Genomic DNA, 27609 nt, shown 5'->3' with positions numbered 1-27609 from the left:
ATACCGATCCCAATCCCGATCCCAATCCCAATCCCAATCCCAATCCCAATCCCAATCCCGATCCCAATCCCAATCCCGATCCCGATCCCGATCCCAATCCCGATCCCAATCCCAATCCCAATCCCAATCCCAATCCCAATCCCAATCCCAATCCCAATCCCGATCCCGATCCCGATCCCGATCCCAATCCCAATCCCGATCCCAATCCCAATCCGATCCCAGTCTCAATCCCAATCCCGATCCCAATCCCAATCCCGATCCCGATCCCGATCCCAATCCCGATCCCGATCCCGATCCCGATCCCGATCCCGATCCAGAGCCGACCCCCCCTAGCGGCCGGCTCGAGACTCCCGCCACTCGCGCTCCTACCCCGCTCCCCTCCCCCCCTTAGCCCCGCCCACTACCCGGGGGCGGGGCCCGGGCGGCCGCGGGGCGGGGCTACCCTGCTCGGGGGGCGGGGCTGATCCCCGCTCCGGGGCGGGGCCGGATGGCGGCGCGGCGCTCCCGCGTGACGGCGCCGGGACCGGAAGCAGGCGGAAGTACTTCCGGCTCGGCGCGTCCCGGTGCGGCCGGCAGTGAGTACGGACCGGCGCCGGCACCGCCCGCCCGGACACCCCCTTCCCCCCCCCCCCCCCACCCCGCACCCCCTCCCCGAACCCCCGTGAGGGCCGCGCCTGCCCCCGCCAGCCCCCCCGGCGGGGCCCGTCGCGCCGCGGCCTGCGCCGGCTTAGCCCTTCCCTCCGGGGCCGCTGTCGCGGCGGCCGTGGGGGGGGTGTGGGGGGGGGTGCGGGGGGGTGAGCACCGTCGGCGCGAAGCCTCCTTGCCATTAAACAGATGTGCGAGCCACCGCCTTTAGTGTCCGTGTCTGTCTGTGCCGGCAGCGCGTCCCGGGGGTCCCGCCGGGGCCGGTGCGGAGCGGGGGGGGGGGAGGGGCTGTCCCCCCAACCGGCTCCATTCGCTCGCCCCCCTGCTGCCCCCCCGCACGCCCGGGATTGCTGTTTGCCTTCGCCCCGTTCGGCCTCGCTCCGAGGGAAAAAAAAAAAGCAGATCTGTTAATTTGAGGATGTTTGTGCAGTTGAGCACGGTTCTGAAAAATGGCTAAGGGGCAAAAAAAAAAAAAAAAAAAAATTCTCCCAAAAGGCTTGAAGTAAACTTGGAATATTTTGTTATTTTCCAGGGTTTGGGTGTGGAAGATATATTCCTGTGATCTCCTGAAGGTATAGCTTGTCACTAGAAAAACATTTACCTCCTCTCCAAAGCTTTTCTTCTCTCTTTTACACTTACCTGCACTGTGTTTAAAGCAAGTACAGAAAAGAAATGTTTTCCCAAGCACACAGCAAGTCAACATGAGTTTTACACCTCAGCACTGAGCAGCACAAGTTATCCTTGGAAGACTAGGTTTAGCCAAAAATAACCAGTAGCTAATGTCACCATTAGAGCAGCTTTATGGTGCTGCCGACCTTTTTCTGGGCTACTTGAAACGGAGACAGCGGCCACATGCAGCTCGTACTTGTCAGGGCTTGCTTTGTGAAAACCAAGGGGGTGGCTGCCCCGGAATCCACCTCGTGGCATTTTAAAATATTTCACTGTGAGGACATTTAGGTGTGGGGAGCGACTGCAGTGTCCAATGGCTGCACATCTCACCATGGGTGGAAACTAAAAACTTTCTTTCTCACCTGCTTTGAATGCAGCTTGGTTGTCCCCGAAAGCCAAAATAAGATCTGTGTTATGTTTGGTAGAGAAACGCAGTATGGGTGAAGGAAGAAGCTGTCCCTGACATTGACCTCTGACAATAAACATATATTGTGGGGCTTTTTTGTTTAAGTTACTTGCAGCTTTGACATTTGCATACTTTCATAGGGTAGCAAGAACAAACGTGATTTTTCGTTTTGGTGCTGCGCTTCACAACAGTATTTTTTATTGCTTATCTCTCCCAGAAAAGAGGTGATGCAACTTCTGATGGAGTGTACAAAAGTAGTTACAGCAGCTGAAATGAAAGATTTACATTTAACCACATTTGAACATTTAGGTTCTTTATCATTTTCATATTGGTTGTACCCTTGCAGTATAAGAGTCTAAAGTACTAGGCAGTTTATGCATCACAAATATGAGTAAATAGAAAACTGAGGAAAGGTCTAGTCTGCACACAACTATAACGTCTGCTGATGCCTCCTGCTATTCTGATGTCTGAACCTCTGTTCTGGTAGATACTTGTGGTTTTAGGAAATTTTTGATAATTTCCTCGAAAGACCTTTCTTTTCCATTTTATTGTTGTTCCCATCTGCAACAGAGAGTTCGATGATAGTTCCATGTCTTGTCTTTACCTCCTAAGACAGCAAAGAATACACTTGTTGCTGTACTTCCAACACAGCATTTATCGTAAAGTGTTATATTTGACATTACGGCAAAGATCAAGCAGAGAACAGGAAGAATAAGGAAATATTTGGAATTCACTGGCAATTTGTGGTGGGAATAGTACACTTGTCTGACAAGTCATATCTGCAAAGGATGAAAAACTCATCTTTTTTGCACTTCATTTTTTGAGAGCTTTTTCTTTTGAGAAATCTCACTGTTTTAATTTATGCCGAATGCATGTTCCAAACGGCAAGAAGAGAGGAAAAGGTTACCATGTGATCTCTGAAAGATTTTAGGAGTTGAGTAAGTAAGAGCAGCAGAAGTAATGAAGTTAAGCAGAGGGAAGGAGGGGTTGGTAAGGGGAAGCAAGGTATGGGAAGCAGGAATGGCATGGGAAGGACTGGCATGGGCATCTTACTGGCCCTTGCAAGGCCCCTACTGCACTTACCTTACACCCGAGCGCCCCAAACTGCTTTGAAATTTTGGCAGAGGAAGTAGCTGCCTGCCTGAAACTTGAAAACTGCAGTGGGTGTGCTGATTAACTTGTTTGTGCTCTTTCTCTGCCTGCAAGTCACCATCGGCACCTCCTTTCTGACTGCACTGCTGACAGTTCTTGTTACTTTATCAAGTGGAGGATGTTGGTTGTTTTTTTTTTTTTTTTTTAATGGACTAGACAAAAAGCTGGCGAGCAGTCTTTGTAAATGATCTGGGAGAATGATCTCCTGCCTTTTCTAATCAAAGCCATCTGGAGTTTTGTTCATAAATGGTTAAAAGAAATTCAGATAGCTGTAATTTTTAAAAATTTTCATAACATCAATAGCCCTTTACCTGAACTGTTCTTACATAGGGCCTACCAGAGAGGCAGTCGGGTACTTCTGAGGAAATTTGTGCTCTGGGCTCAGGTAGGAATGGGATTCCTCTTGATGAAGGGATGGGGTTCTTCTGTGTCCTAGGGTTTGAAGCTTGGGAATTTTTTTTAAAAGTAAGGCAGGCCAGCTCCAAAGCGTGATGCATCGGTATGTTCTCTTCTCTGTAGCCTGTATTACCTGTCAAATCAGCGAATCTGTGCACAGCTGTTATTTTTAATGTGGTTTTCACACTCAGACATGAGGGATGTCTCTGTCATAGCCTAGCTGGTAGAAAGGACGGTTGCCCATAGTATAGACCTTTCACTGGAGAAAGGAACTTAAGTTGCTGAAGACTGGCAGTCAGGTATGTCTGAGTATCGGTATGAATATGGTAAGAGGCTGCTTCACTTTGGCAGTCTGAAAAACAGCAAAACTCTGTGAACTCCTCCTCCCTTTCCTGGAGGCATTGTTTTTGTCTGCTTTGATGCCACACACCTGAAACAGCTGTTTCTCACTCAGTGATGAAGAGGTAGGGCATAGCTATTGCCTGATTTTGAGGATGGTGATCAGTGGAACCAGGTATCTTCAGGTTGCGTTGTGATGCTGATGTTTGATGCTTCTTGCTTCCCAGTGGCCCACCATACGTGCTGAGCAAGAGGAAGAGCCCAGCCGTGTGCAGACCTGAGAGGAGGAGGAGGAGCCGTTGTTTGACCTGAGCTTCTGGGGAGGACAGATCAAAGTAAGTGCTGTGCCCTCCTGCCTCTTCTGACTCTTGCCTTCGTTATGAAGTGTCCATGAGTCAGCTCCTTGGGCGCTCTTTGACGCTCGTGATGCAGCAGTCTTCTTTAGCTGCGTGTTTTTGGTAATGGTCACGTACTTTGTGTGATTTTATCCAGTGGCTGACAGAATGGGAAGGAAACAGTGCTCGAATTAAGTTGGCTTTTTGAGTATCACTAAAATTGTGGCATGGTTCCACGGGATTCTTTAATTTCCTGCATTACCGAAGGTCTGTTTTCTCACATCCTGTAACCGCAGATTAATATTGTAATGTGCTTGATTGGAGCCAGCCCTGCTTTTATTTTCACCCCATGGATGGGAAGAGGATAAGACCTGTTTGAAAGAGTGACCCCATGTAAAGTTCAGATAAATGTTTGAGCATGGGTGCTTCATTTGGTCTGTCAGATGCTCTTCTGTCTTACTTTTTTACTGCCTACAGCTGTTCAGGTGGCCAGCGTTTTACTTTGTCCTGGTTTTGGCTGGGGTGGAGTTAATATTTCTTCTCAGTAGCTGCAATATTGCTGTGTTCTGGATTCAGTATGGATTTGGTATGAGAAAAATGCTGATAACACACTGATGGTTTTAGTTGTTGCTGAGAAATCCAGGACTTTTCACCTCCCCACGTCCTGCCCATGTGCAGGTACACAAGGAGCTGGGAGGGAGCACGGCCAGAGCACTGGACCCAAACTGAGCACTGAGATACTCTGTACCACATAACATCATGCTCACTGTATAGAGGAGGGGTGTCTGGGAAGAGGGGGGGTGCTCTTGCTCCTGGGATTGTGATTTCAGGATCTTCTCTGGGATCGCTGGCTGGGAACAGGCTGGGCGTCAGTCAGCTGGTGGTGAACAAGCACATTGTGCATCACTCGTTTGTATTTTCTAATACTCTTTTTGTTATTATTATTATTACTACATTTTATGTCAATTACTAAACTGTTTTTATCTCAACCTACGAGTCTCCTTACCTTTACCCCCTCAGTTCTCTCCCTCAGCCCATGGAAGGGGGAGAGTGAGTGAGCGGCTGTGTGGTACTTGGTGCTGGCCAGGTTTAAATCACAACTTTTTCCCCCCGTCTATGACATTCAAACCTAAATACTAGTATAAAATAGGTTTATTGTGTCTATTACCACTAAGTTCTGACCTCATTCTTTTGTATTTTATGTGGTATAATAGATAATACATTTACTTCAGAACCCGGAGGGGAGAGGCGAAGTCCAGCAGTTACAGAAATATCCACGTTATCCTCAGGTTGTTGCTGCACGCTTTGTGCTGCTAAGCGGAGTTCTGTGTTGGCAGGTGTCAAAGTTCCCGGGAGGTTACAGTCATTGTGTGGGTAGGCTAACTTCTAAAACAGATTCTGTACCCTCCACTGGTTAAGTGTTAGGTCTGTATTTGTAGGCTAGAAACCAACCTGACTGTATTAGGATGAGTAGAGTTTTGATGCTCTTTGGATGTGATCTCAGCCAGCAATGACCAAAGTGATTTCTTTAGCTGTGCAGGTGAGAATGAATCAGGTACGCTGCTCTACTGGGAGCCTAAACAGCAAAGAGTGCAGTGTATGGATTGTCAGAAAGCACTGCATTTTCCTGCTTGTGCATTCATGTTTTATGTGGTTTTGCTTTGTTTATTTTTTTGTTGGAAAAGTGATTTCGTCTTTAGTTTGACTTCTGGCATAACACAAATACAACTGAGATCAAATCTATCATGATCACGGAAGGACTTTTGCAGGGTGTGCACAGAAAGCTGTCACAAGAGCCTTCTGGTTCTTTAAATACCATCATCACACAAATTACTTCTGTACAAAGCTCCCGCATCTAAATTTTTGTACTTGTGTATCAGTTTGTGAATTTAAACAATACCATCCAACTTCCTTCCACAACTAAAAAACTGAATGCTCTCTGACTGTTCTCATGTCTAAAAAAGCTTGTTGGCTTCCCTGGGAGTAACTGTAACACAGAAATAAAGATAGACTTTTCAGAGAAAGGATTCCCTTTGCTCTCCTCCAAGCATGAGGTAGTCATGGAAATGAAATAAGGTATCCTATGCATTAGGTGAAGCAACTTCAGAATGTCTCTGAATTTCCTATCTCGCTAGAGAGTAGGTAGTGAACTGTAGAGGCGCTCACCATTGGGTTGGGTTGATGGGACAGCTGAGCTGGAAAGGAATCTCTGGCAACTGTTTCATCCAACCCCCTTGACTCAAAGCAGGGTGACCAAGAGCAGTGTGCCCAGGGCCGTCTCCAGCTGGGTTTTGAACATCTTGAAGGATGGAGGCTCCACAGCTTTTCTGGGCAACAGAGTAAAAAAGGGGTTTTTTGGACATTCAAGTGGAATTTCCTGTATTTTATTTTTTGTGTCTGTTGCCTCTCATCATGTTGCTGGACACTACTTGGAAGAGCATGTCTCTGTCTTAGTTACTTTCCCCCGTCAGGTACTTACGTACATCGATGAGATGCCCCTGAGCCTCCTCCTGGTGAGGACGAACAGTCCCAGTGGTTTCAGCCTGGCCCCACAGGGCAGGGGAGGCCAATCCCTTAATTGTTTTAGTGACCCTTCTCCACGCTCACTCCAGTGTAACCATCTCATCTAGTACTGGAGAGCCCAGAGCTGTAACCAGCACTCTAGATGTGGTCCCACAAGCGCTGACCAGGGCAGAAGGATAAACCTCAGTCTGCTGGCAGTGCTCTTCAGGAGCCCACGATGCTTTTTGTTCCAGAAGTGTGTTGGCTTCTGGTCAACTTGTCCCATCCCCAGGACCTTTTTTGCAAACCTGCTTTCCAGGCAGTGGTCCCCCAGCCCGTCTCCTTGCCAGGTGCAGGGCTTGGCCTTCTCCAGCCTGCGGAGGTACCTCCGAATGGCAGCACAACCATCTGGCATATCAACCACTCCTCTCAATTTTGCATCTTCTGCAAACTTGCTGAGGGTGTACTTTGTCCCATTGGCTAGCTCTTAGAGCGAATTTGTTTAAAAAAACAGTATTGCTGAACACATGAGAAGGGAAATTGGATCTTTAGTCATGAATCCACCAAAAAGGCTGTTAAAGGTTGTAGATAATTACTGCTTAACTGGTAGCAGCGGAGAGATGTCACAGCTAACGTTGAGCTGGGCAGGCACTGCAGGTGTATCCTCCTCAGGTATGAAAGCATTGTAGTTGCATTTTCATGGCACTGTAACTGTAAGTCCTGATGGGACAATGTGACATGCTAGTTTGTATGAAAGCTGCAGATTTGTATACGGCCTTTTTTTTTTTTTTTTTTTTTTTTTTTTAATGCTACCTTCAGACCTGAGCCTGTGGAGAGTATGTCCAGGTGCTTCCGTGTCATAGTCCTAGCACTTCGTAGAGTTAAATTCTGAAGTGCCAGTTCAGGTCACTCTGCAGCCCAAGTGTAGGCAGGCTCCAAATTACTTCTGTCAGATATTGCTGAATGTTCCTTCTGTGCTCTTTCAGGTATGTATATAAGGTGTTACTAAGTAAAACGAGTTGCAAAGTACTCAGGATTAATACTAGTTGGCAGAGCGATCAAGGCTTGGATTCAGGCACTCATTTGGCTCCCAATCCATGCAGGTACCTTGGTTTTGAACCCAGGATGGAGAGGAGCTGTGGAAGCTGAGAGCACATTAAGTGTAACTTTCAGAAGCTTCAGGTGGTACTTAAGATTAAACCAGCTGCACACTTAAGTAGCTTTTGCTATTATGGATTTGAGCATTAATTGCTGTAGCTGTTAAGTCTGCTCAGTTTTAGCTTCCATATGCAAACCTCTATGACTAAGCCTTCAGAAAGAAAGACCAAAGGTATCATTTGAAAGATGTTTTGGGGCATATGTTCGTGACCATTCTGATACAACCTTTTGTTTTTTTGTAGACACAGACTATTTGGTTTCCAGAATGTTTGTTGGATATGAAGACACCGACGATACTGATACATATGAAGATGAACTTTATCATGAGGAGTCATCCAGTGAGCAGAGCATTGATAGTGAGGTGGAATTCCATCTCTACAGCCAGATCCACTATTCCCAAAATCTTGGAGAAATCAGCATGCTGGAAATGGATGAAGAAGCCGACGTTGCAGGAGTCACGGGTCATAGTTCATCTCTAACTGAGAAATGGTCTGAAGACAAGGCAATCCCTGAAGTCATTGATTGTGATGCTGAGCTTTCAGATGATGATCCCGAGATCATCGTCTTGTCTGATACACCGGATGAAGACAGTGTTTACAAAAGCAAAGCAAAGAAGTCAACAAGCTCTTTAGCTGGAGGTGAAATACATAGCCATCTGGGATCTTCCACACCAAATTGTGCCAAAGCTGCTGGAGGTAATACCCTGTATCCTGCTGGATCAGGCACAGACATTTCCAGGCAAAGGAAGAGCACTACTGGGAAGCTTAACCCGGTTAGTTCAGCTGGAGCTCATGCCACCCAAGATGTGTTGGTAATAGATGACAGCTCAGATGAGGAGAGCTCGACATCTGGAAGTGATAATGTCGAGAGCTGGATGCTTTTGGGAGCCGGTGCAGATGACGGAGATGAAGATATAATGCTGAACCTTGAAGGCTGTGCAACTCCTGACAGTGAAGGTTAGTACTTTTTTTAATTGCTTGTTTATTTATCCATATGTGGGAGGATTTGTCTGCAACGATACTGATGTCAGTGTTTGAAAAGAAAGATAGACAGAAAGCAAACTGAAGTGCGTAATGATGGGTGCAAAACTATGATGAAGAAAATAACCATTTATTTATATTATAGCAATACCGTTACTTCATTAGTGACATATATGGAAAGATGGTGTTTTTGCTGGTAGAAATTTACAAGTAATACTGGAGTGATTCGTACTGTGAACTTTTCAACATTCTCATACATTTTGTATTCCTAAGAGCATGTAAGAAGTTGCAGGCAGGCCAGGGGGGTGAAATAAAGAGGGAATACAATGGTTTCTTACTGCAAACAAAGTAGGAAAAAAAAAAAAAGTTTGAGGACTAAAGACGTAAAAACCAGCGGTAGGAGCTGCGTAATGATAGGAAGTTTGCTGAGAAGTGCTACAGGGTAAGAGAGCAATCAGTGCTCACAACCCGGGGAGCAGTGGCATTCTTCTTTTCGGCTGGTGAGGTGCCTGCCCCGCTGCCTTGCCTTCTTGCCCCTCGGCAGGGCAGGGCCCGGGGCTTGCTCAGGCCTCGCTCTGTGCTAGACCAGAGAAATGACAACTCCGGAAAGGGAGGAACTGGAACGGGAGAGGGCAAGGGAGGGAGGGGGGCCCTTCTGAGCTGGTTCTCCTTCCTGAAGCAGATTCTGTAGCCGCTCCTTCAGGACTCTGGCAGTTTGGGCTAAAGTACACTGTCACTTCCTGGATGGATTCTGCATTGAGTAATTCAGAGAGATTCCCAACCACTAAGACTAACATTTTGGTGTTTTGCAAAATATTCTTCCACATTACAGTGCGGGAAGTTAGTGGATGTGATAGCACAACAGATTTTAGATACGTGCTTTTAATAACCATACCATGTAATACATATCTTGTCACCAGCAACTAAAAACTCTGTTAGGCCATCAGCTGTGCTTTTCTTCTTGCCCACTGGTTTCCTGAAGCACAAAGATCATTTCCAGAAGCAGCGTCCCCTGCCAGCCTGAGAGAAAACACTGCTTCGGTGGCAAGGCTGGCTGGGTAAGCTGCGGCACGGGGGATCTTTGCAAGACTTCTTTTTTTTTTTTTTCCATTTAAAAAAATAAAAAAAGTATACCATAATTTTACTTGGTGTATGTGTAAATGAGGTGGGTTTGTGTGGAGGGAAATGAAATGTTCTGCAGCACTGATCTACAGGCTGACACTGGTTAAGTTCTTCCTTGGGGTGTCTGTATAAACCGTGCTACTGTTCACGTGCTGCTGTTAAGGTGTTTGAGAGGGGAAAGCTGAGACATTGCCTTCTTTTCTGGTAAAACACTTGTTTCTTGCCTGTAAATGTTCAATAACTCTTTGCTTAGAGTTGTTCTTGTGTATGTTTTCACACAGCTGTCCATAGCCCATTGCTAAACAGACTGTAGTGTACACTTGATCTCAGATGGTCGATTAAAGGTGCCAGTGTGCTTGCCCACGCCTCAGAGATTTAAGAAACACTTTCCCTATTTCCAGTGCAATGCCAGAAGAATGGCAGAACGTTCAGTTGCCATGCCAGAACACAGACAGCCACATTGTATTTGGAATTTATGTAATTTTTTTCTCCCTATAAATCTTTTAAAACGCAGTTTCTAAGAATTAACTTGAAGTTGCTACATTTCATTAATAGCCTTCCTTTTGTATATTCATATCTTGTACTTTTCTTTGAAACTAGAGCTATTTAGCCTGTCTTTTTCTTAAATTACTCTGCCTTTTGGAGAGCAAATGTTCGGTGCCATGTGGTGACTGCTGCAACAGCAATGCAGTTTGTGTATAGCACAGTTAATACATTTTCTGGGTAGCGTTTATTTTTCTCATAACTGCTGGGCAGGCAAATGATGCGGAGTTAGGTTTCTTTTGTTCAGTTTACTCTGTGTATCTCCTTGGGTTTATGTATGAAAATTGCTGATGGTAGCACTAGGGATTACTCCAAAAAACAGAAGACAGAAAAATGTTTAAACAGTGCTTGAGACTTTAAGCATATTTCAAAATTACATATACACGTTTTGGGAAACTCTGCAATTAATTTATTGAAGTGATTATGCTTACTAGGTGTAACATGAAAATTCACGTCTTCATTCTTTCTGCTCTTTTAGAGAAGGTGTCCCAGTGCTAACTCACAGAGGCATTTAAAAATCAATACTGGAGGTTAATATCAAGGGATAGTTTTGCTAATTTATGGTATGTTTTTGTAACAAATGTAGTAATGCTTCTTATTCATATATATATATTAATAGACATTGGCAACACGTCACATTCAAAGCAGGTCACGGGAGCAGTACTCTCCTGCGCTGTATAAACTTGTCACACTGTTCCGAACTAAAACTGTTTCCTTTAATAAACCTTTTTTGCGATGCTCGAACGGGAGGCCACAGACAGGAGGCTCGTAAATGCAGCTGTTCTCCTCCCACTCTGATTTTCACTCCCCAAGCTGCGTCGGAACCTCCTCAGGACCCCTTCTGGCAGCCTGGCTCACCCCAGCAGCAGCTTGGCTGGCGGTGCGGTCCGACCCTCGCGCACGCACGTTTCCCTCTTCGTCTCAGCTGCTGCCTCTCCACGTGCGTGTGCCTCTGCAGAAAGCCTCGGCCTTTGCACACCCCCCCGGCCTGTGAGCAGGTGCACGGCGACCCGTTTGGCTCGGGCAGGGCAGAGCCCCGGGCGGGCGCGCACCCGAGGGGCAGCGGGGACCGCAGGGCCGGGCTCCGCTCACACCCCTGCTCCTCCACCGCATCCCAGATGCCAGGCAAACTTGTTCAGGCTGCTCCGGCGTGCAGGAGTTTGGCTCAGCTGCTCTGTTTCCAGTATGTACGGTGGTGGGGGTGCAAGGACACAGGCTTAAAATAAATGGGTGTTGTATGCATGTGCGTATGTAGCGAAAAGCCAAAACAGCGTCAAAACAGTTTTAGGGAACAAAAGCCATAAATCTTCCTAATGTGAAGAAGCTGTAATCTGATTACTGAGCTTACGCAGCATCGTATCTTCAGATCTGTAGACTACAGAGGACTCCTTTGCTGAAATGTAAACATTATAAATCTGAAGGAGGAAATGCATTTTGGGGAAAAAAAAAAAAAAAAAAGTGTGATGCCAAATTATCCTCTCAAAGATCTTCTCTGCTAATTCATTTAAATTATTTTGAGACGTGCGCCGTTCTGTCTTCAGCATTTCCAAAGAGCAAGATCAAGTATTTAGGTACCTACATGGTATGTAAATTACTACTTTGGGGCTTGTAGTACCAGTAAGGATGGACGTGGAGTGTAGGGACTGGTGAAGCCTTGCCTTTTCCCTTCTCCCCCGAAACTGCCTGTGACTGTGTAATGGGGATAGACCTCCCGTGACGGTGTCATGGTATGTCTAGTGTCCAGTTCGCTTCACATAAAAAAGGGAATGCAGACGTGAACAATTCTGTGACTATGAGAGTAGCCAGTTGTGTCAGTCATTTGATGAGTCTGTTTTCATATCTGAGTCCCTGAAGTAGAGATTCTTAGGCTCCACTGGAGTCAGATATAACTCCTCAAGGAAAGGAATTAGGTATATCTCCTTATTCTCTTAGCTCCTCTATGTCTTACGTGCCTGCCCTGCTCTTGTCTAACAGCTTTATTATTTTTAATATTCTCTATAAACAAATAATGCTTTCTTGATGCCTCCAATGTAGAGAGAGTCTTCTCCTCATACAGCCTTCTAGCTTCAGTCACTATGGTCTGCCGTGACAGAAGGAGATGTCCCCTTGCCTTGGGAAATGACCTCTGGTTCCTGATGGTAAACTAAGGTTCACCTGTACCCTCTGTCTTCAGTTGACACCTTTAAATGGACCGTGTGAACTATGGCTGGTCCACAAACACTGCTGTTCAGTACGCAGCTGAAAACTTTACCTCCTCCCCTTTCTGCTCTCTTTCCTAATGGCTTTAGATGCCTTTCACTTTTTATTTTTGCTTGTCTAATACTGCTGTATTTGCAACACTGTATTTGTGCCCATGTTTCTGTAAAATACAGCTTTTTGTCATGCGTCTGCTGGTTTCTCAGCACACAGGGCGCTGGCTTTCTTGTTTCACGTAGAGGGATACCAGGGGAAGCACCTGCTGTGTCCATGGTGGCTCTGTCCCTCCTTACTCAGACTTTGTTTTCCTGTGGTGGGATTGCCTGTAGCTTGAAGCAAACAGGCACCTGGATTACAGGTGGTTGGCCAAGCTGAAAGCCCGTGACCACGTACCTCTGTGTGTTACCTGCCCCCCACCTGGTCTTTGTGGGTTTCCTTGCGGGTTTCCTTGAGCAGCCTTTGGAAAAGCGCACACTGCTGCTGCTTGTTACTTTGCAAAAAAGGGTCCTACCTGCTTCCTAGGGTGCTTAAAAAACAGGTAATTCAGCAAATCTAGGTCTTTGGTATGATTTACCTGATTTTTTAAAGGTTTAGAGTCCAGAAGAAATTGTGCAAAGAGAATCGTTACAAACTGTACCATGTACTAAATGTCATGGATTAATTTTCAGTGTCAGAGAGTTTCCAGGTCTTTGAAGGAGGGTCTCACTTCTCACCCCTTTTCTCTACTTTGCATTAAGAGTATATATAAGAATGTTATATATACTTTCATTAAAAGCTTCCTTTTAACATAGCTCTTCTCCCATGTATAGCTGCAATCCTAATCTTTTTTTTTTTTTTTTTTTTTTTTAATTCACTGCTTTTGGAAAGACAGCTTTTGAAGCTGCAGCATTGATGTCCGGCCACTAAGGGGGTACAAAAAACAATTTATCTTCTCCCTGTTTCATCACCCTTTGCCCACCCAGTACTTTCCTCAGAGACAACGGGCTAATGTGATCGCACTCTGGGTTTGGCAGGTTTGTGGAGCGCGGTGCGTGTAGCTGGTTTTGAATCTGAAGCTTCTATAAAACAGCACGTAGGTGCTCTGCTGGCCTCCCAGAGAGGGAATGGCTGTTTTCCTCGCTGCTCTGATTTTTTTTTCATATTAACGCAGGAGCGAGGCTGCTGCAGGAGAACTGCTGGAGTACTTCTGGCCCAAGAAGCTGCTCCTGGCAGTCATACCTGGTAGGGAGCCCCAGGGCAGCCAGGGCAGCCTCCTTAGCAGCTCCGGCCGCCTCCTCGTGACACTGGCGGGCAGTGACATTCCCACGTGTGCTGCTCGGGGTGTCTTCTCCTCCTCCTCCTCCTCCTCTTTCTCCTCCTCTTTCTCCTCCTCCTCCTCCTCCTCCTCCTCCTCCTCCTCCTCCTCCTCCTCCTCCTCCTCCTCCTCCTCCTCCTCCTCCTTTTCCTCCTCCTTCTCCTCCTCCTCCTCCTTCTCATCCTCCTTCTCGTCCTCCTCCTCCTTCTCCTCCTCCTCCTCCTCCTCCTCCTCCTCCTCCTCCTCTTCCTCCTCCTCCTCCTCCTCCTTTTCCTCCTCCTTTTCCTCCTCCTTCTCCTCCTCCTTCTCCTCCTCCTTCTCCTCCTCCTTCTCATCCTCCTTCTCGTCCTCCTTCTCCTTCTCCTCCTCCTCCTCCTCCTCCTCCTCCTCCTCCTCCTCCTCCTCATCCTCCTCCTCCTCCTCTTCCTCCTCTTCCTCCTCCTCCTCCTCCTCCTCCTCCTTCTCGTCCTCCTTCTCCTTCTCCTCCTCCTCCTCCTCCTCCTCTTCCTCCTCTTCCTCCTCCTCCTCCTCCTCCTCCTCCTCCTCCTCCTCCTCCTCCTCCTCCTCCTCCTCCTCCTCCTCCTCCTCCTCCTCCTCCTCTTCCTCCTCTTCCTCCTCCTCCTCCTCCTCCTCCTCCTCCTTCTCGTCCTCCTTCTCCTTCTCCTCCTCCTCCTCCTCCTCCTCCTCTTCCTCCTCTTCCTCCTCCTCCTCCTCCTCCTTCTCATCCTCCTTCTCGTCCTCCTTCTCCTCCTCCTCCTCCTCCTTCTCCTCCTCCTCCTCCTTCTCATCCTCCTTCTCGGCCTCCTCCTCCTCCTCCTTTTCCTCCTCCTCCTCCTCCTCCTTCTCCGCTGCCGCAGCCCCCGGACCAGGGAGCGGCTCTGATTCTGTCGGGGTGCAGGGCCCATTTAGCAGGAGCTCACTCCAGCCCTGGGGCTCAAAGTGGCCCCGTACCACGGACGACGCTGTGCTTTTATTCAAGCATCTTGTTCCATGACTATCAAAGCCGAGCTTGGCGTAGCTTGGGCGCTGGTGGTAACCTCACACAGGCGAAGAGCAGAAAGCACAAAACTCAGCTGAGGCTTCTGGGGTGTTAGGAGATATTTTTAAACCTCTTCATCACATGACCTTCTGGCTGTCTGAATAGATTAAGTAATTTTTATGTTTCATAATGGACTGACTTCTGGAATTGGGTAAAATACAAGTATTTTTAATCTTCTCTGCTGAAAGTACCTACAAAAGGAAGCCAGTGTCCAAGGGACAAAACATTTCGTGGGGTTTTATGTCAACTTTTGCTCTTACTGTCCTGTAAAACTGCCCTGTACAAAAAGAAATTGTGAACATAAAAAGAAGTGCAAGCTAGTATTTCCAAAGTATTTTTTTCAGCTTTCCACTTTGGCATCCATCCCATCTTGTTTTCCAGGTTTAGAGGTCTTGCTATGCACTGTTGTTTATTCTTAGTCGTCGAGTCTCTCATTTAGTTGAAGAAACTGGAGTAAAAATACTTCTTAAAATAAAATTAAAGAAAAAGGGGGGGGATTTGAACACTTAGTGATGAAACCATAAAGAAAATACATGCCTAAAATGGAAAAAAATGAATTTGAAAGCATTCTATTTCTGCCTCTTCCCTAAAAAATAATGTAGGAAGGTGATTTCTATTCAGCAGCAGTAACTACAGCTTATGGAGTCAAAATAGAAATAGCAGTGTCTGATAAATTTAGCTTATTGTTTTATCTCTGTCAGCCATGCTCAAAAAGGAAATACCCTTTATTTAACTCTCAGTGTTTTAAACGGCTTCTTCTGGATGTATGACTTAATTTTCTCTAAAGTCTGTGTGGTACTACAGAAACTATTCAAAAATCTGACCACATCTGTATTTTTTTTTCTCTTTTTGCTCTTATTCAAATCTCTGGGTGTATTTTTAAACGGTGAAAAGGTGTAAGCTTATTTCTGAAATTACAAAAAAGTACAGTAGGTTGTGCTTTTCTTCTTTAATATACCCTTTCCCTTGGCGGCTAGTTTTGAACACCAACTTTGCAAGATACAGGATGCTTTTATTCTAGAGTCTTGGTGCTTGTAGCACCAACTCACTTTCTCTACAGAAACGTCTACAAGAAATTTTTCGTTAGGCCACAGAAAACCTGCTTAAAGAGCCAGACTTTCCTTTTGGGTGCCTACCTCGTGGAATTGCTGAGCTCGATTTCAGCAGAAGTTGCTTCTGAAAGTTAGAAGAGGTTTCTCAGTGGGAATTCGTTTAAGCGACCGAAACGTTCTCATTATCGCGACCTAGCCGGGGGGCTGCGCGCACGCCTGTGTGTGGGGTGTGTGCCCCCATCTCGAGGGGTCACCTCGTCCCCCCCCCCGGGGAGCTGAGCACGGGCCCCCGGGGGGGGAGCAGGCGGGATGGGCACCTCGGTGTAGAGCCACGGCAGTTCCCAGCGCGGGGGGTCGCGTCCGTGTGGGCTGGGACGCCCCCGCACGTGGGACCGCGCGGACGGAGGGGCTTGCAGGAGAAGGTGGGGGGGGGGGGTGGGTGGCGGGGGGATCCCCCCCGTGGGGCTGGGGGGCTGCGAGCGTGTGCCCCCCCCGCGGAAGGACGGGCCGGCGGAGCGGGGGGCCGGTGGACGTCACCGCAGCGTCGCGCCTGTTCGCGCGTGAATCGCTGGAGCCCTTGCTCGGCTTGCTTTCCTCGGAGCTGCGCCCCGCCGAGCGTGCCGGATTTTCCCGTGATTCGGGGGGGGGTGCAGGGGGGGGTGTTTCTTCTTGCTTGCGTTTGCCGGCACCTTGACGTTACTTAAATGTAGTAGCAGTGTTCTGTGCATGAGTTACTACGGCAGAATGCACCCCGGAGCGGTAATAAGCAGTGGGAATCCACCTACCATTTGGAAGATGCAGCGCATGCATATGGATATTTTGATTAAAGAAAAAAACTTAATCTTCTTTACCGTGTAATGTGGATACACTCGAATCTCTTGATTATTTAAGAAAAAAATTAATAAAACTAATAAAGTTCCTTTGCAAATCTGAAGAGATCTAGACTAAGTATACCTGCAACCTGAGCAGGCCCTTTTATCTGTACAGATTTCTCTGCTATTGTGGACCTTAGCTCTAATTTAAATTTCCCATGGCTTTGGATTGCTGACTGGGTTTTCTGCAAGAGTGCCCATGCTTACATGGTCATATATTCTGGGTGACTTTTTCACTTTTTTTCTCTATTTTTTTGCTGTTCTCTTGATTGTTGTAAGGGGAATTTTTTTTTTTTTTTCCACTTGTGTCATCAGTTTGATCTTTCTTCCTTGTCCCTGTTTCTTTGGGTTTCTTACAGGTTGGGAAAATCTTTCATATTGCAATTGAGGTTTTGAACACTGATGGGAAACTGATTTAATCCTTCTGACGGAGAAGTTCAAGATTTTTAAGTCATTAAAAAATTCAGTAGAGAATATACCAAAGAAGACAAAGGACTTTGGGGTTTAAAAAGGGAAAGAGTAAAGTTTGAGTAGGGCTACAAAGGGACGTAAATCATGCAGATACATATGTGGAATAAGAACGGGGAAAAAAGAGTTTACATTAATGACTTTTAAAAGAGAACAAAAGTCTAGAGAAGGACTAAAAGGAGGAATAAAATGTCCTCTTGTTAATGGTTCTTTATGTGTCCTGTTTACAGTAGCACCTAGTGGAAGTGGTTTTGTGCTTCGAAGCTGTGGGCAGAATTGACATTCGGAGGAATGCAGAAGGGTGGCACACACTTCACTTTGTGGGCCCTCAGGCTATAGCTGCCACGCTTCTAGAGAAATTGGGGCCTTTTCGCTGTGGAGAACTCGCTCTATTTCCATCAGGTGCGGACGGGATTTGCTGTGAAGGTTTGAACAGCACGTGGGTGGAACTGTGTTGTCAAAACAGGCATGCAGGCAGCACCTTAGGTAATTTGTAGGTTTCTTACTGAAGAACACGGGAAATTTACACTGTGATACCATCCCAGCGAGCGTTAATCTTGTGACAGCTGGTACCCGGTGGCTCTTTTCTTTTTTCATCTGGAGGGGATACAGAGGTAGATCCTTGCACTGCCGCAGTATCTGCGCATATGCAGGTATATACGCACAACATCTGTAACACAAGCTAACGAGTCCTGGGGTGATTAGGATGGCTGCTTTTCCACTGTGAGTGTACACGGTTGATGTTTCCAGTGTACTTACTGGTAAGTGTGGCGTGTGTTTGTGGCGATCCTCCTCCTCCAGCGGCTCTTGCCGGGCGGGAATTGCGGCGACCCCCAGCCGCTGCCCGGTGTCGTCCAGGCTGAGCGCGGTCCTGCGCTCGCTTTCGCTCCCTTACCCTGGCTCTGTGCTTTGCCCCCCGCCTCGTGCTGAGGCCGTTCCCAGTCGCCACGTGTAAATCACACCAACTCCCCAGATCTCCAGGGCAGCTCGGGCTCGCAGGCGGGACGCCCTGGCTCTCCCAGGAAGCCGGTGAGCCGGCCGGGGCCCGCGCCCTCGGCGGGTCGGAGCGGCGAGGAAGATGCTGAGGGCCTCGCCGGAGGTTGTGTCGGCAGCCCATCGCCCAGCTCCTCTGCCGAGGGCTCCCGGTTAATTAACGGTGGCATTTCCCACTAACACGGCCGTGTTTGCAGTTGCGGAATTTAGCTTCGCACTGTTTCTTTTTATGTGAAAATTTTTAGCGCCAGGAAGGTTCCCCATCTGCCAGGCTCAACCTCTGCTCCCTTCCTATGATGGTGGTGGTGGTGATGTTTGTTGTTTTTTTGCCTAATACTCTTGCTAATGCCTCTGATTTTACATTCTGTGCAACGGTGCCAGGTATCTTGAGTATGTTTTGGGAGATAACGGCATTGTTAGAAGTGAGATAATGAGAAAAGCTGTGTCTGTTCAGCTGGACTTCTCGTGGTGGATATGGTGATGTACGTCCTATGCGTACAGGGCAGTACAGCCATCGCCCACACCCCGTAGAAAACCGCATGCACAGAACTGGCATCCAAGATGTATTTTGTCACCAGTTTGGGAGCTAATTTTCCTTTGCTGTCCTTGTACCGTGTCAAGTTTGATATGTGGTGGTTGTTTTTCTTCCATTTGGCCACTTTCGAAGCGTCAGCGAGGGAAATACACGCGCAGGCAGTGGGGAGGCCCATTGGATATAGCAGATTTTGGCAACAGCCACAAAGCGATTCTTTGCCCACAGATTTACCTCCGCTTTGTTGTTGTTGCACCGTGTTGCGTGGGCTGTTGTGGTGTGCGTGTCCTTCCTCGTCATCCTGAAGTGCCAGAAACAGCCAGGTCCCAGCCAGGCATCCTCAGAACTTGATAAATCTTCCTCCATCAACTCCTTTAAAACCCCAACAACCAGAGAGTGAGAGGGGCGGGGGTTGGGGGGGAGGCTGCCAGATGCTTTTTTCGGTCTCTTTTTGAAACCCTCTGTGCATGGTGAAACACCGGAGTTTTTTCTGCCCTTTGTAAAGCGGAGGCAGCGAAACACTTGGTGTTTTACAGGCTCTGTGGTGACAGTATTTGCGCTCAGGTTGTACGTACTTCCCAGTCTAGACACTGCCTGAAGGTAAGCCGCGAAGTCGATAACTGTGTCTTGTAGGTTTAAAACTTTAACTGCAGAGGTCTGGGGATTTCCCCCTCCCCCCGGAGCCGTGGGGGGCTGCGGCTCCGAAACGTGGGGGGGCTCGCTCCCTGAGGCCGGTTCAGGACTGCCTGTAAGCGCGTCTGGGAACGTACGCGCACACACGTGTAGGCAGACGCACACGCATGTATTTGTATGTGCCTTTTCAGACGTGCATGTGGGGGTTTGGCTTTTCCATTTGCCTTGTGTTCGCGCGGGCTGTCTGGCGCGCAGCTGCACAAAGAGAACCGAAGGAAGTTGCCAACTCTGAGCAGAGTTTTCTCTGCCGTTCCCAAATTCATCTCTGAGAGGGGCAGCAGCGTTTCCAGTTTTTATTCGCTGCTGAGGTGGCTGAAGCCTGTGCGATAGCCCGACAGAAAACAGAGCTAATTCACCGAGGCTTGCTCGTTGGGACATACACCATTTCTGTGTCATTGAACTGTACTTTTGATAACTTCTAGCGCTAAAGCTGAGTGGGCGTGTGCTGGAGGGATTTTTCTCCTCAGATTCTTAATGACTGCGATTTTGTTTTGGCATAAAATTTAAAGCAGCGCAGGACAGGACCCCTGTAAGAAATCCGTGTCAGCGATCAGAGCAGAGGAGTGATTCAGTTGACATTTGCAGTGTATGTATGGCTGACGTTGTACACCTCCTGCGGGGTGTTCCGTGCGGTTTTTGTGAGAGGTGAAGGCAGTTTATTCCGTATTCTTCTGAAATACGTCCGTGCCGACTTTTGCTTTTAAGGTGGTAGTGATTTGGTTGGGTCATACATTTTTATCTCACCTAATTTTCGATGTACCCTTCTTTTTAAAAATTCTTTTGGAAAAATTTAGATTTCTAGAGAGGAAGTATTTAAAGGGTCCTGGTACTACAACCTTTTGTCAAAAATGAAGCCTAAAACCCAGGCATCAAGCATCCACTTTTTTTTTTTTTTTTTTTTTTTTGGGGGGGGGTGTGTTGTGTTTGTTTTTTGTTTGGTTGGTTTGGTTTGGTTTTTTGTTTTGTTTTTGGTTTTTTTTTCCATTGTTTGTTTGGGGTTTTTTTGTGTGGGTTTTTTTTTTTTTGGGGTGGGGGTGTTTTCTTTTTTTTTTTTTTTCCCGTTTTTGAGCAGCATCCTGGCGCAGGTGGGACGCCACCGCCGCGCCGGGGTTTCTCAGCGAGCGGCGCGGTTTGGCTCCGGCTGGAAGCCGCGGGGGTGTTCTGCTCCGGTTCCTCTGGCACCGGGGCCCGCCGGCCTGCGCCCGCTCAGCAATTAGTTTTTTCACCGGAGAGGTTCGGGGTGATTTTTTTTTTTTTTTTTTTCTTTTCTTCCTCCCCCCCCCCGCCCCTTGCCTTGCAGTATTTTTTCACTGTTTGACTGCATTTGTGGAGGAGTCAAGGGAGACGCTTCTAGGACCCGGCGTGCTTTTGTCTCTCGTTGCGCTTTTTTTTTTCCCACATTTTTTCCTTCTGGGGTAGAAGCAACATGGCTAACGGGCCATTCTGAACCCAAATATTTGTGTGATTTACTATAAAAAAAATCTTTTTTTTTTTCTTTTTTTTTTTTTCCTTCCAGAAAATGATCAAAAAGTTCAGAGAATACAGTAAAATTGCAGAAATCCTTTTTGGCAAGCTTTACTTAACCTCTCTTTCCCTGAGGTCTGAAGTGACATGCTGGCACATCAGTTGTATATCTTAGCCTCCGTGTTCAAAGTGCAGTATGTTTTTAAATACAAATGACACTTTTATGACGTATGTCGGTGATGTAATTTTTTTATGGCACACACGTGTGCGATCTCTGAAGGACAAAAGCTGAACAACACTTTCCCTTGTATGGAAATACACATTTGAAAATCGTTCTCCAGTGGACTCACCTAATTAGAAGGAGTCCATGAAAATGCTTCGGGTACTTGGTGAGGGAGCAAAGACACAGTTGCATCAAAATGGCAAAAAGCAGCTGTAAGTGCTTTCCAGCCCCTGCTGTCTTAGCGCAGGGAAGGGAAATAAATGCAGGCAGAGAAGGCCTGGCAACTCTCTGCTCACCTCCTACCGCTCTGCCACGGGGTGGAAAACAGCATCCAGCCACAGACACTTGGGCCTGGGACTGTGCTCATACACACAGAAGGACAGGACTGCCTTTGAAACTAGAGTGTTTCCTTCATTAATGGGATAGCGGTACTTTAATTGGTAACTAGTTTTAAGCCTGCAAGTTACTTATGTCTAATGTATTTAGTTAATTTAAAGCCCACTCAGTTGGTTTGTTAAGTATCCCACATTTATCATCACAGAGAATGCACCTTCAAAGTCATCCTCCTTGCTACTCTTCTTTTTTTTATTTTTTTTTTTTTTTTTTTTTTTTTTTTTTATTTCAAAGCTGGAGTAATCTTGACTTGCTTTGTGAAGCTAAAAATCTGTAGGACTTTGACGGAGCGAGCAAGCGCTTTGCGAACGGAGTTCTCCCCAAAAGAAAATTTTTGTAGTCTTACTTTATTTGTAGTGTTGTAAAAGAAACTTTTCTTCCTTTCTAATTTGTCAAATACCTGGTATTTTTTTTCCCAGTAAATCTGAGGGCATTTCTCAGTGGGTGTTGCTGTGTTGCCGTTCCAGTTTGTATCTTGCAAGGGGGACGCCTGCTCCTAAAATACACACAAGTGACAAATACACCAGAATATCCTCGCCGGTCGTTCAGAAGTGGTACAGCCGCAGGAACAACTTGTAATTCCGATGCAGCTCTCTTTTTTCGTCTGTAGCTTCTCCGAGAGCGTAAGCAGAGGAGGGCAGCCCGGGGGCCTCCCCGCGGGTGGGTGGCAGTGCCAGCAGTGCCCTTGCCAGGCAGCGCGGCGGCGCGGGTGCCCCGCAAACACCCACCAGAGTCCTCGGAGTCCTGAGCGTGGAAATCGCGGGCACCCCCGGGCAGGGCTGCGCTGCCCGCGGCAGAACGGGCACAGCGCGGGTGTCAGCAGCCCCCTGCTTCCCCACTGTGAGCACTTGAAATTAAACAGAGAAGCAGGGAGGGGGTCGCTGGCTTCTGGTGTTAAGCTGGGGCAGCGTTAAATGCTGCAGCCACCCTGGCTGGAATCTGCTCTCTGCCATCTCCTTCTGTTGGGACTGAGCGCGGTGGGCTCAGCAGAAGTTTCCAGGATAAATCGGGCTGCGAAATAACCGAGATCTAAGTGGCTGTCCGCTTCCAGAGGAAATGGATAGGTGGTTTAATATGCCCAGTCAGCCCTTTTATTTTTAAATGATATACTTACCGTCAGTGAGGAAAACAAGAAAATTACTGTTAATGTCAACTAATTCAAGGATAAAGAGAAGAGTAAAAAATGCTCTTCCAGTCTGAATGGGAAATTTAGAGAGTCAACAAGTTCTGTTCAGTCTGTTTTCCAAAATTTAACTTGATTATTGTAATTTTGAAGTCTATTAATAAAATTAAATGCCACCTAGGACACAGTTCTGTATGGGATGAATGCAAAATCAGAGTCTGTTCAAACAGTTCTCATCGAGGAAAAGAACAACAGGAGGAGAAAAGAAGAAAAAAATCAAAATGACATCAAGGAATCGGTATGAGACTCTTTTCACCATCCCCCACACTTAAAATTCTAAGTTTTAGTTATTGGTCAATGTCAGTGGGGTTGAGTGAGCAAAAATTAGGACAGGTGATCTGAGCATAAATATTACCATTGCTTATGGCTGAAAACAGTTGACTAGTGGCTTGGTTAATCAAATTAGTGTACAGGTGACAGTGCTGTACCTCCATATTCAGCTGCATAGGACAAGCATCCTAACTCCACATATGATTAAAAAAACATGTTTTTTCAGCTTTTTGCTCTAAGCAGTAGAATACAGTTTTTGGTAGTAAAAGTACGGATGGTCCTCTGTTTTCTAGTATACTTTATAAGTAGTGGAACAAGTACAGCAATATGGTACGATGTTTTCGCTGGTGTTTTATGTGTTATCACAGTAATTAAAATCACAACTACTGTTCTTCTCTCAGTGGTTGATGCAGAAGGCATTGTGTCCTAGGCACCACACATCACAGAGGGGAGAAGAACAGTGCAAGGTAGTCTGGGAGCAATAAGTATGAAACCATCAGTGATTTAAGAGTATGTTTTTAATTCAGAAGTTAAGGTTATTTTCCCTTTGTAAAACTGAGAGGGGAGTGGTCTAAAAGAGCCATCAGGAAAAAGGGGGGGAATGGCTCGTTTTACAGCCCACCAGAAAGATGTGGTACTTGCTCATTTACATTTTTGCATTGAATTTTCTGAAGACTTTTTTTTTTTTTTTTTTTTTTTTTTACCCCTGAACACATAGGTAAAAGAGCAATTTCTGTAAAATTTATAAAAATTGGAGTGTAAACATAGAGCTTCAAAATAAACTTGCGTTGTGTCTCTCCAGAAATAATTATGCTACCTGTATGCATTTCAACTGTGTACCCACGGATTTTATTTAACAAAATCCATCCCTGTGGTTTAAGTTTTAGCAAAATCCTTGCATTTATGTATATAGTATCTCTAATTACACAAATGTCAAATAAAACATTTTTGGATGGAGTATCTGTGAAAAGATACATACTAGTTATTTCTGAAATTTAAACGTACAATAGCTAATAACTACAAAATACTGCAAAAATCCCGGTTGTGCTAAGTTTTAAAGCCAGAGACTGCTAATAAAATATTAGCACTAGTAAGTTCAGTTGCGTTCTGTCCTGGACCCCAATGTCAGTGGCTGAAATGCACCATAAAACCAGATGAAATGAATTTGCAAAATAATAAGCTTCTTGCATTTAAATAATCTTCTTAAACCAGCAAAAATGGAGAAATATGATTTCCAATTTTATTTCATTCTCATTTTCTGAGGCAGAAAGATGAGATGAGTTTATGTAGGAAATGTTGTTACCGGATGTGTATGGGAATACGGCTGTGGTTAGGGGGTGATTCATAGCTGCAATAGCCGTGTTTGGGATTTTTTTCACCCTTAACACTTGTCTATCAAAAGCTACTCCTTCAAAGCTAGTTTTGACACTGTACGAGATAGTTATCTTGTAAAAGCGTTACAGAAATCACAATGTGACTGCATGGCAACTACTAAAGCATAACGTTTAAAGTAACCTTTGCTCTTTCTTTGGTTTAACTCCCCCCCTTTTTTTTTTTTTTTTTTGAGAGAGTGAGTGAGCGAGGGATTCCTTAAAATACATGATGATCTTTTAAAAACTGTAAATAAGTTGGAAGAAAACAGAAAAAAATACTTGTTTGACTGCCAGTTGTAAAAAACACAGTAATGGTGACATTCCTCTTTAGCAGAAGGCTCTCACTTCCCCCTGCCCCCCCCCCTTTTTTTTTTTTTTTTTTTTTTTTGGTAACAAGTAATAAAATTAATATAATTCACACAGATTTTTGCACAAGTTATTTTGGAAGCTGAAATGTTACTGAATTTCTCTTGTATCTATTCTGTATGGGAGAAATTTAATTTTTCAGTCTGTAGTGCAGTAACAAGATTTACCTTTGGAGAGATGTTTTAGTGTTAACGTGTGGTATCAGGATAACTGTTTTCTTCCTTTTGACACTACAGTGCTTTTTCCTTGTGTTTGAAGATAAATCAAGAATGTGAGGGAAGGAAAGAATAACAAAAGTTGTTGCTGGGCTCTGTGAGCGGCTTACTTTTTCTTGCAGGTTTCTGTGCCTTGCATTTAGCAGCAGCGGGATGGACCAAATCCGAATGTTTAAGGCCCAATGTCGCGGCCAGGCGAGAGATTGTGAGTCGGGGGCGTGTTTGAGTGATGGAGAGGAATGTGCTTTAGGTACCAGACAAGCGAGGGCTGGCTTTCGGGGGCAGACCCGGGCACGTTCGCTCCCGTCCCGTGGGCACGAGGGGGTCTGTAGGCGCGCCGTCCTGCTGGACTGAACCCCTGCCGCGGTTCGTGTTCTCATTTGCAGTTTGCTCTTCGACTTCCTTTAAAGCGAGGCTGCTGTTGCTGTAGTGCGTGTCGGAAGGGTGGCGTTTTACCCAGCCTGTTTCTTACCGCTTCGATCACTGATCGTCCTCTTCCCCGCGAGGAGCCAAGGCTGCTTTAAGGAGAACTCAGGGTAAATTTTGCCATGTGTGGCAGAAGGTGCAAGGTGGTGATCCAGGTCACCGATCCCCCATAATGTCTAACGTGCGCTTCCTTCTATAGTAAATATAAATGTGTTGACAATAGGCTGGCTTAGTTTAGTTCTTTTCAGTGATGCGGTGTTCTGTGGGCCGGGAGGGACGGGCATGCTGTGCTGAACCTTGCCCAAACAGCACCTTTTCTCGGGGTGCTCCTCTGCCATTACCAGGTCCTCTCAACAGCACGCTCTTCGGCTGCCAAAGCTCATCGGGTAAATTTCTCCTGAGTACTGCTTTCCAGCAAGCACTTTGTACAGCTGCCCTATTTTAATTATATTTCTGTAGGCATGAGTCTTAGTTTGAACTGTGTGATTGTACCAAGATGTGCCTCTTTCGTCGTGTGCTGGAGCTTGGCCAAACAGAAACAGCAGCACGGGTGTAGGGATTGCTGGCTGGCAGACATAGCTGGACGTGGTCAGCCTTGTTGCCCCATTCCAAATGCGGAATGCTTATTTTTGGTCCTAAAAGAGCCAGAATGTCACTGCCAGTTTCTCTAGTGCGTCTTTTTTTTTTTTTTTTTTTTCCCCTCTCCTTTTTCTGATTAAAAAATTATTCGCCTCTTGCAAGTTCCACCAGTGAGTTACAGTATCATCCGAAGTACAGAAAATGGCCTCTCGTTGTCTTGCCAAAAGCTCTTCATTTCCATCATTGAAAGTTCAAATTACTCTTCCTGGCCTTTTTGCCCTATACCTCCCTGACCCCAAAGTAATCCTTTGATATAATTTCAAATAATGAGGAGCTCATCTCTGGAATTACGCAGATAATGTTTTTGATGGCACATAGCGATAGCTTGAAAGATACAGTCAAATTTGTATTTCATTGGAATACTGTCAGTGTCATAGTTTTAAGTTATTCGTACATTTTGAAAACTATGATGAGGGCTAGAAAGCTGTATAGTGGTCTTAAAGTGTACATTAGTTACCACACCAAAAAAAGAAGAAAAGAAAACAGCTGTTAAATGCCGTTTTGCGGGCATAGGTTATTTTCTGTGGCTTAGGAAATAGAATTTTCTGAATTGTGTGAATTTATGAGGTGGTGTTGAATGTCTTAATGCTGACACCAGCGCTGCGTTTGGTCTTGGTTCTTGATGTTTGCTGAGTGGTGCTTCTGTCTAGCCCTTCATCTTCGTGCCGGTAGCTTCTTTATTACACGGGTTCTAAGGGGACCCCTAGTCAACAAAACGCTACAGCTGTTCACATAATTCTGAATTGTGGTCACCTTATCTATAGATTTTTTTTTTTTTTTTTTTTTCTGCCACCCTCCTTCCGGGCGGTGGGAGCTGTAGGAGGTGTTGGGGTGGGCGGCAGACGCTCGGGCTAAGGCCTTGGGTGCACGGCTGTGCTCTGCTGCTCCGCCTCCTCCAGTCCCCCGCGCCAGCGGCGAGGAGGGCGGGAGGGCCGGCGGCTGCGCTGCCCCCCAGCACGGCTTTTCTTCGTCTGCATGGGGGAGCCGGTGCCGAGCGGCTGCCCGCGGGCCCTCTGAAGGCTGGCTGCGGGAAAAGTAGCCTCAGGCGGGAAGGAGAGGATCCTGCTGCAGCTCCGAGGCGAGCGTTGGCTGGGAATGGCAAGCTCGGCCGTCCAGCCCAGCCCAGAGACCTTCGCAAGCGGTGCCTTTTCTTACCCGTCGGAGCACGGGAGCAGTGTGTGTGTGGTGACGCTCGCCTGCTCTGCGCCCCATCAAAGGCGACGTCACCAAGCTGGCAGAAAGGTCACGGACTGCGAGGTCTTTTGGAAACCGAGTGCCGACCCTCTGCCTGTGAAGTGTAGCTCAGCCCCCGCAAGATTTCCGAGCTCTGGCAGAAGTCTGCCAGGCGTGCCAGCACCGGGCTGGCCTCGGGGCTGCCCCGCATCTCTCTGCGCCCCGGCGCTGGGACGGCCGCTCTGGCACCAAGCACAAGCGCACAGAAGCGCTTGAGCTCAGCACCGGCAGTGACTGAGCCCTCCAGCGTGCAGCAGGAGCGTCCCAGCACCTCTGCGTCAGCGAGCGTGGACAGCCGGGGCTCCCACGCTTTTCTGATAGCCCGAAATGGCTGGATTGGCCCAGGCGCTCGCGTGGCCTTGTGCCCAACCTCACTAAACCCCGAGCTCCAGTGGCTGGCTGTGCGTACCTGCACCCGTGACGGGGCTAATCCCTGGC

General features: G+C 46.8%; 1 protein-coding gene across 3 annotated transcripts in view; it reads left to right on the top strand.

The window, feature by feature from the left end:
* The first annotated feature begins 486 nt into the window (after positions 1-486).
* Positions 487-27609, top strand: part of ZCCHC7 (zinc finger CCHC-type containing 7) — a 122115-nt gene continuing 94992 nt past the window's right edge. The window contains exons 1-4 of one of the 3 annotated variants that reach the window (XM_042787778.1): positions 487-575; positions 1178-1217; positions 3835-3942; positions 7845-8558. In XM_042787778.1, coding sequence (XP_042643712.1) covers positions 7868-8558 — 691 coding nt within the window. In that variant the 5' untranslated portion in view covers positions 487-575; positions 1178-1217; positions 3835-3942; positions 7845-7867. Of the gene's footprint in view, positions 580-1177; positions 1218-3834; positions 3943-7844; positions 8559-27609 lie in introns of all 3 variants that reach the window. The other 2 variants (XM_042787779.1, XM_042787780.1) reach the window with 2 other exon arrangements.

The sequence above is a fragment of the Tyto alba genome, unplaced genomic scaffold (assembly GCF_018691265.1).
Source record: "Tyto alba isolate M040663 unplaced genomic scaffold, T.alba_DEE_v4.0 Super-Scaffold_13, whole genome shotgun sequence".
Lineage (NCBI taxonomy): Eukaryota > Metazoa > Chordata > Aves > Strigiformes > Tytonidae > Tyto > Tyto alba.
Note: the sequence above shows the minus strand (reverse complement) of the source record. Positions and strands in the feature narration are given on the sequence as shown.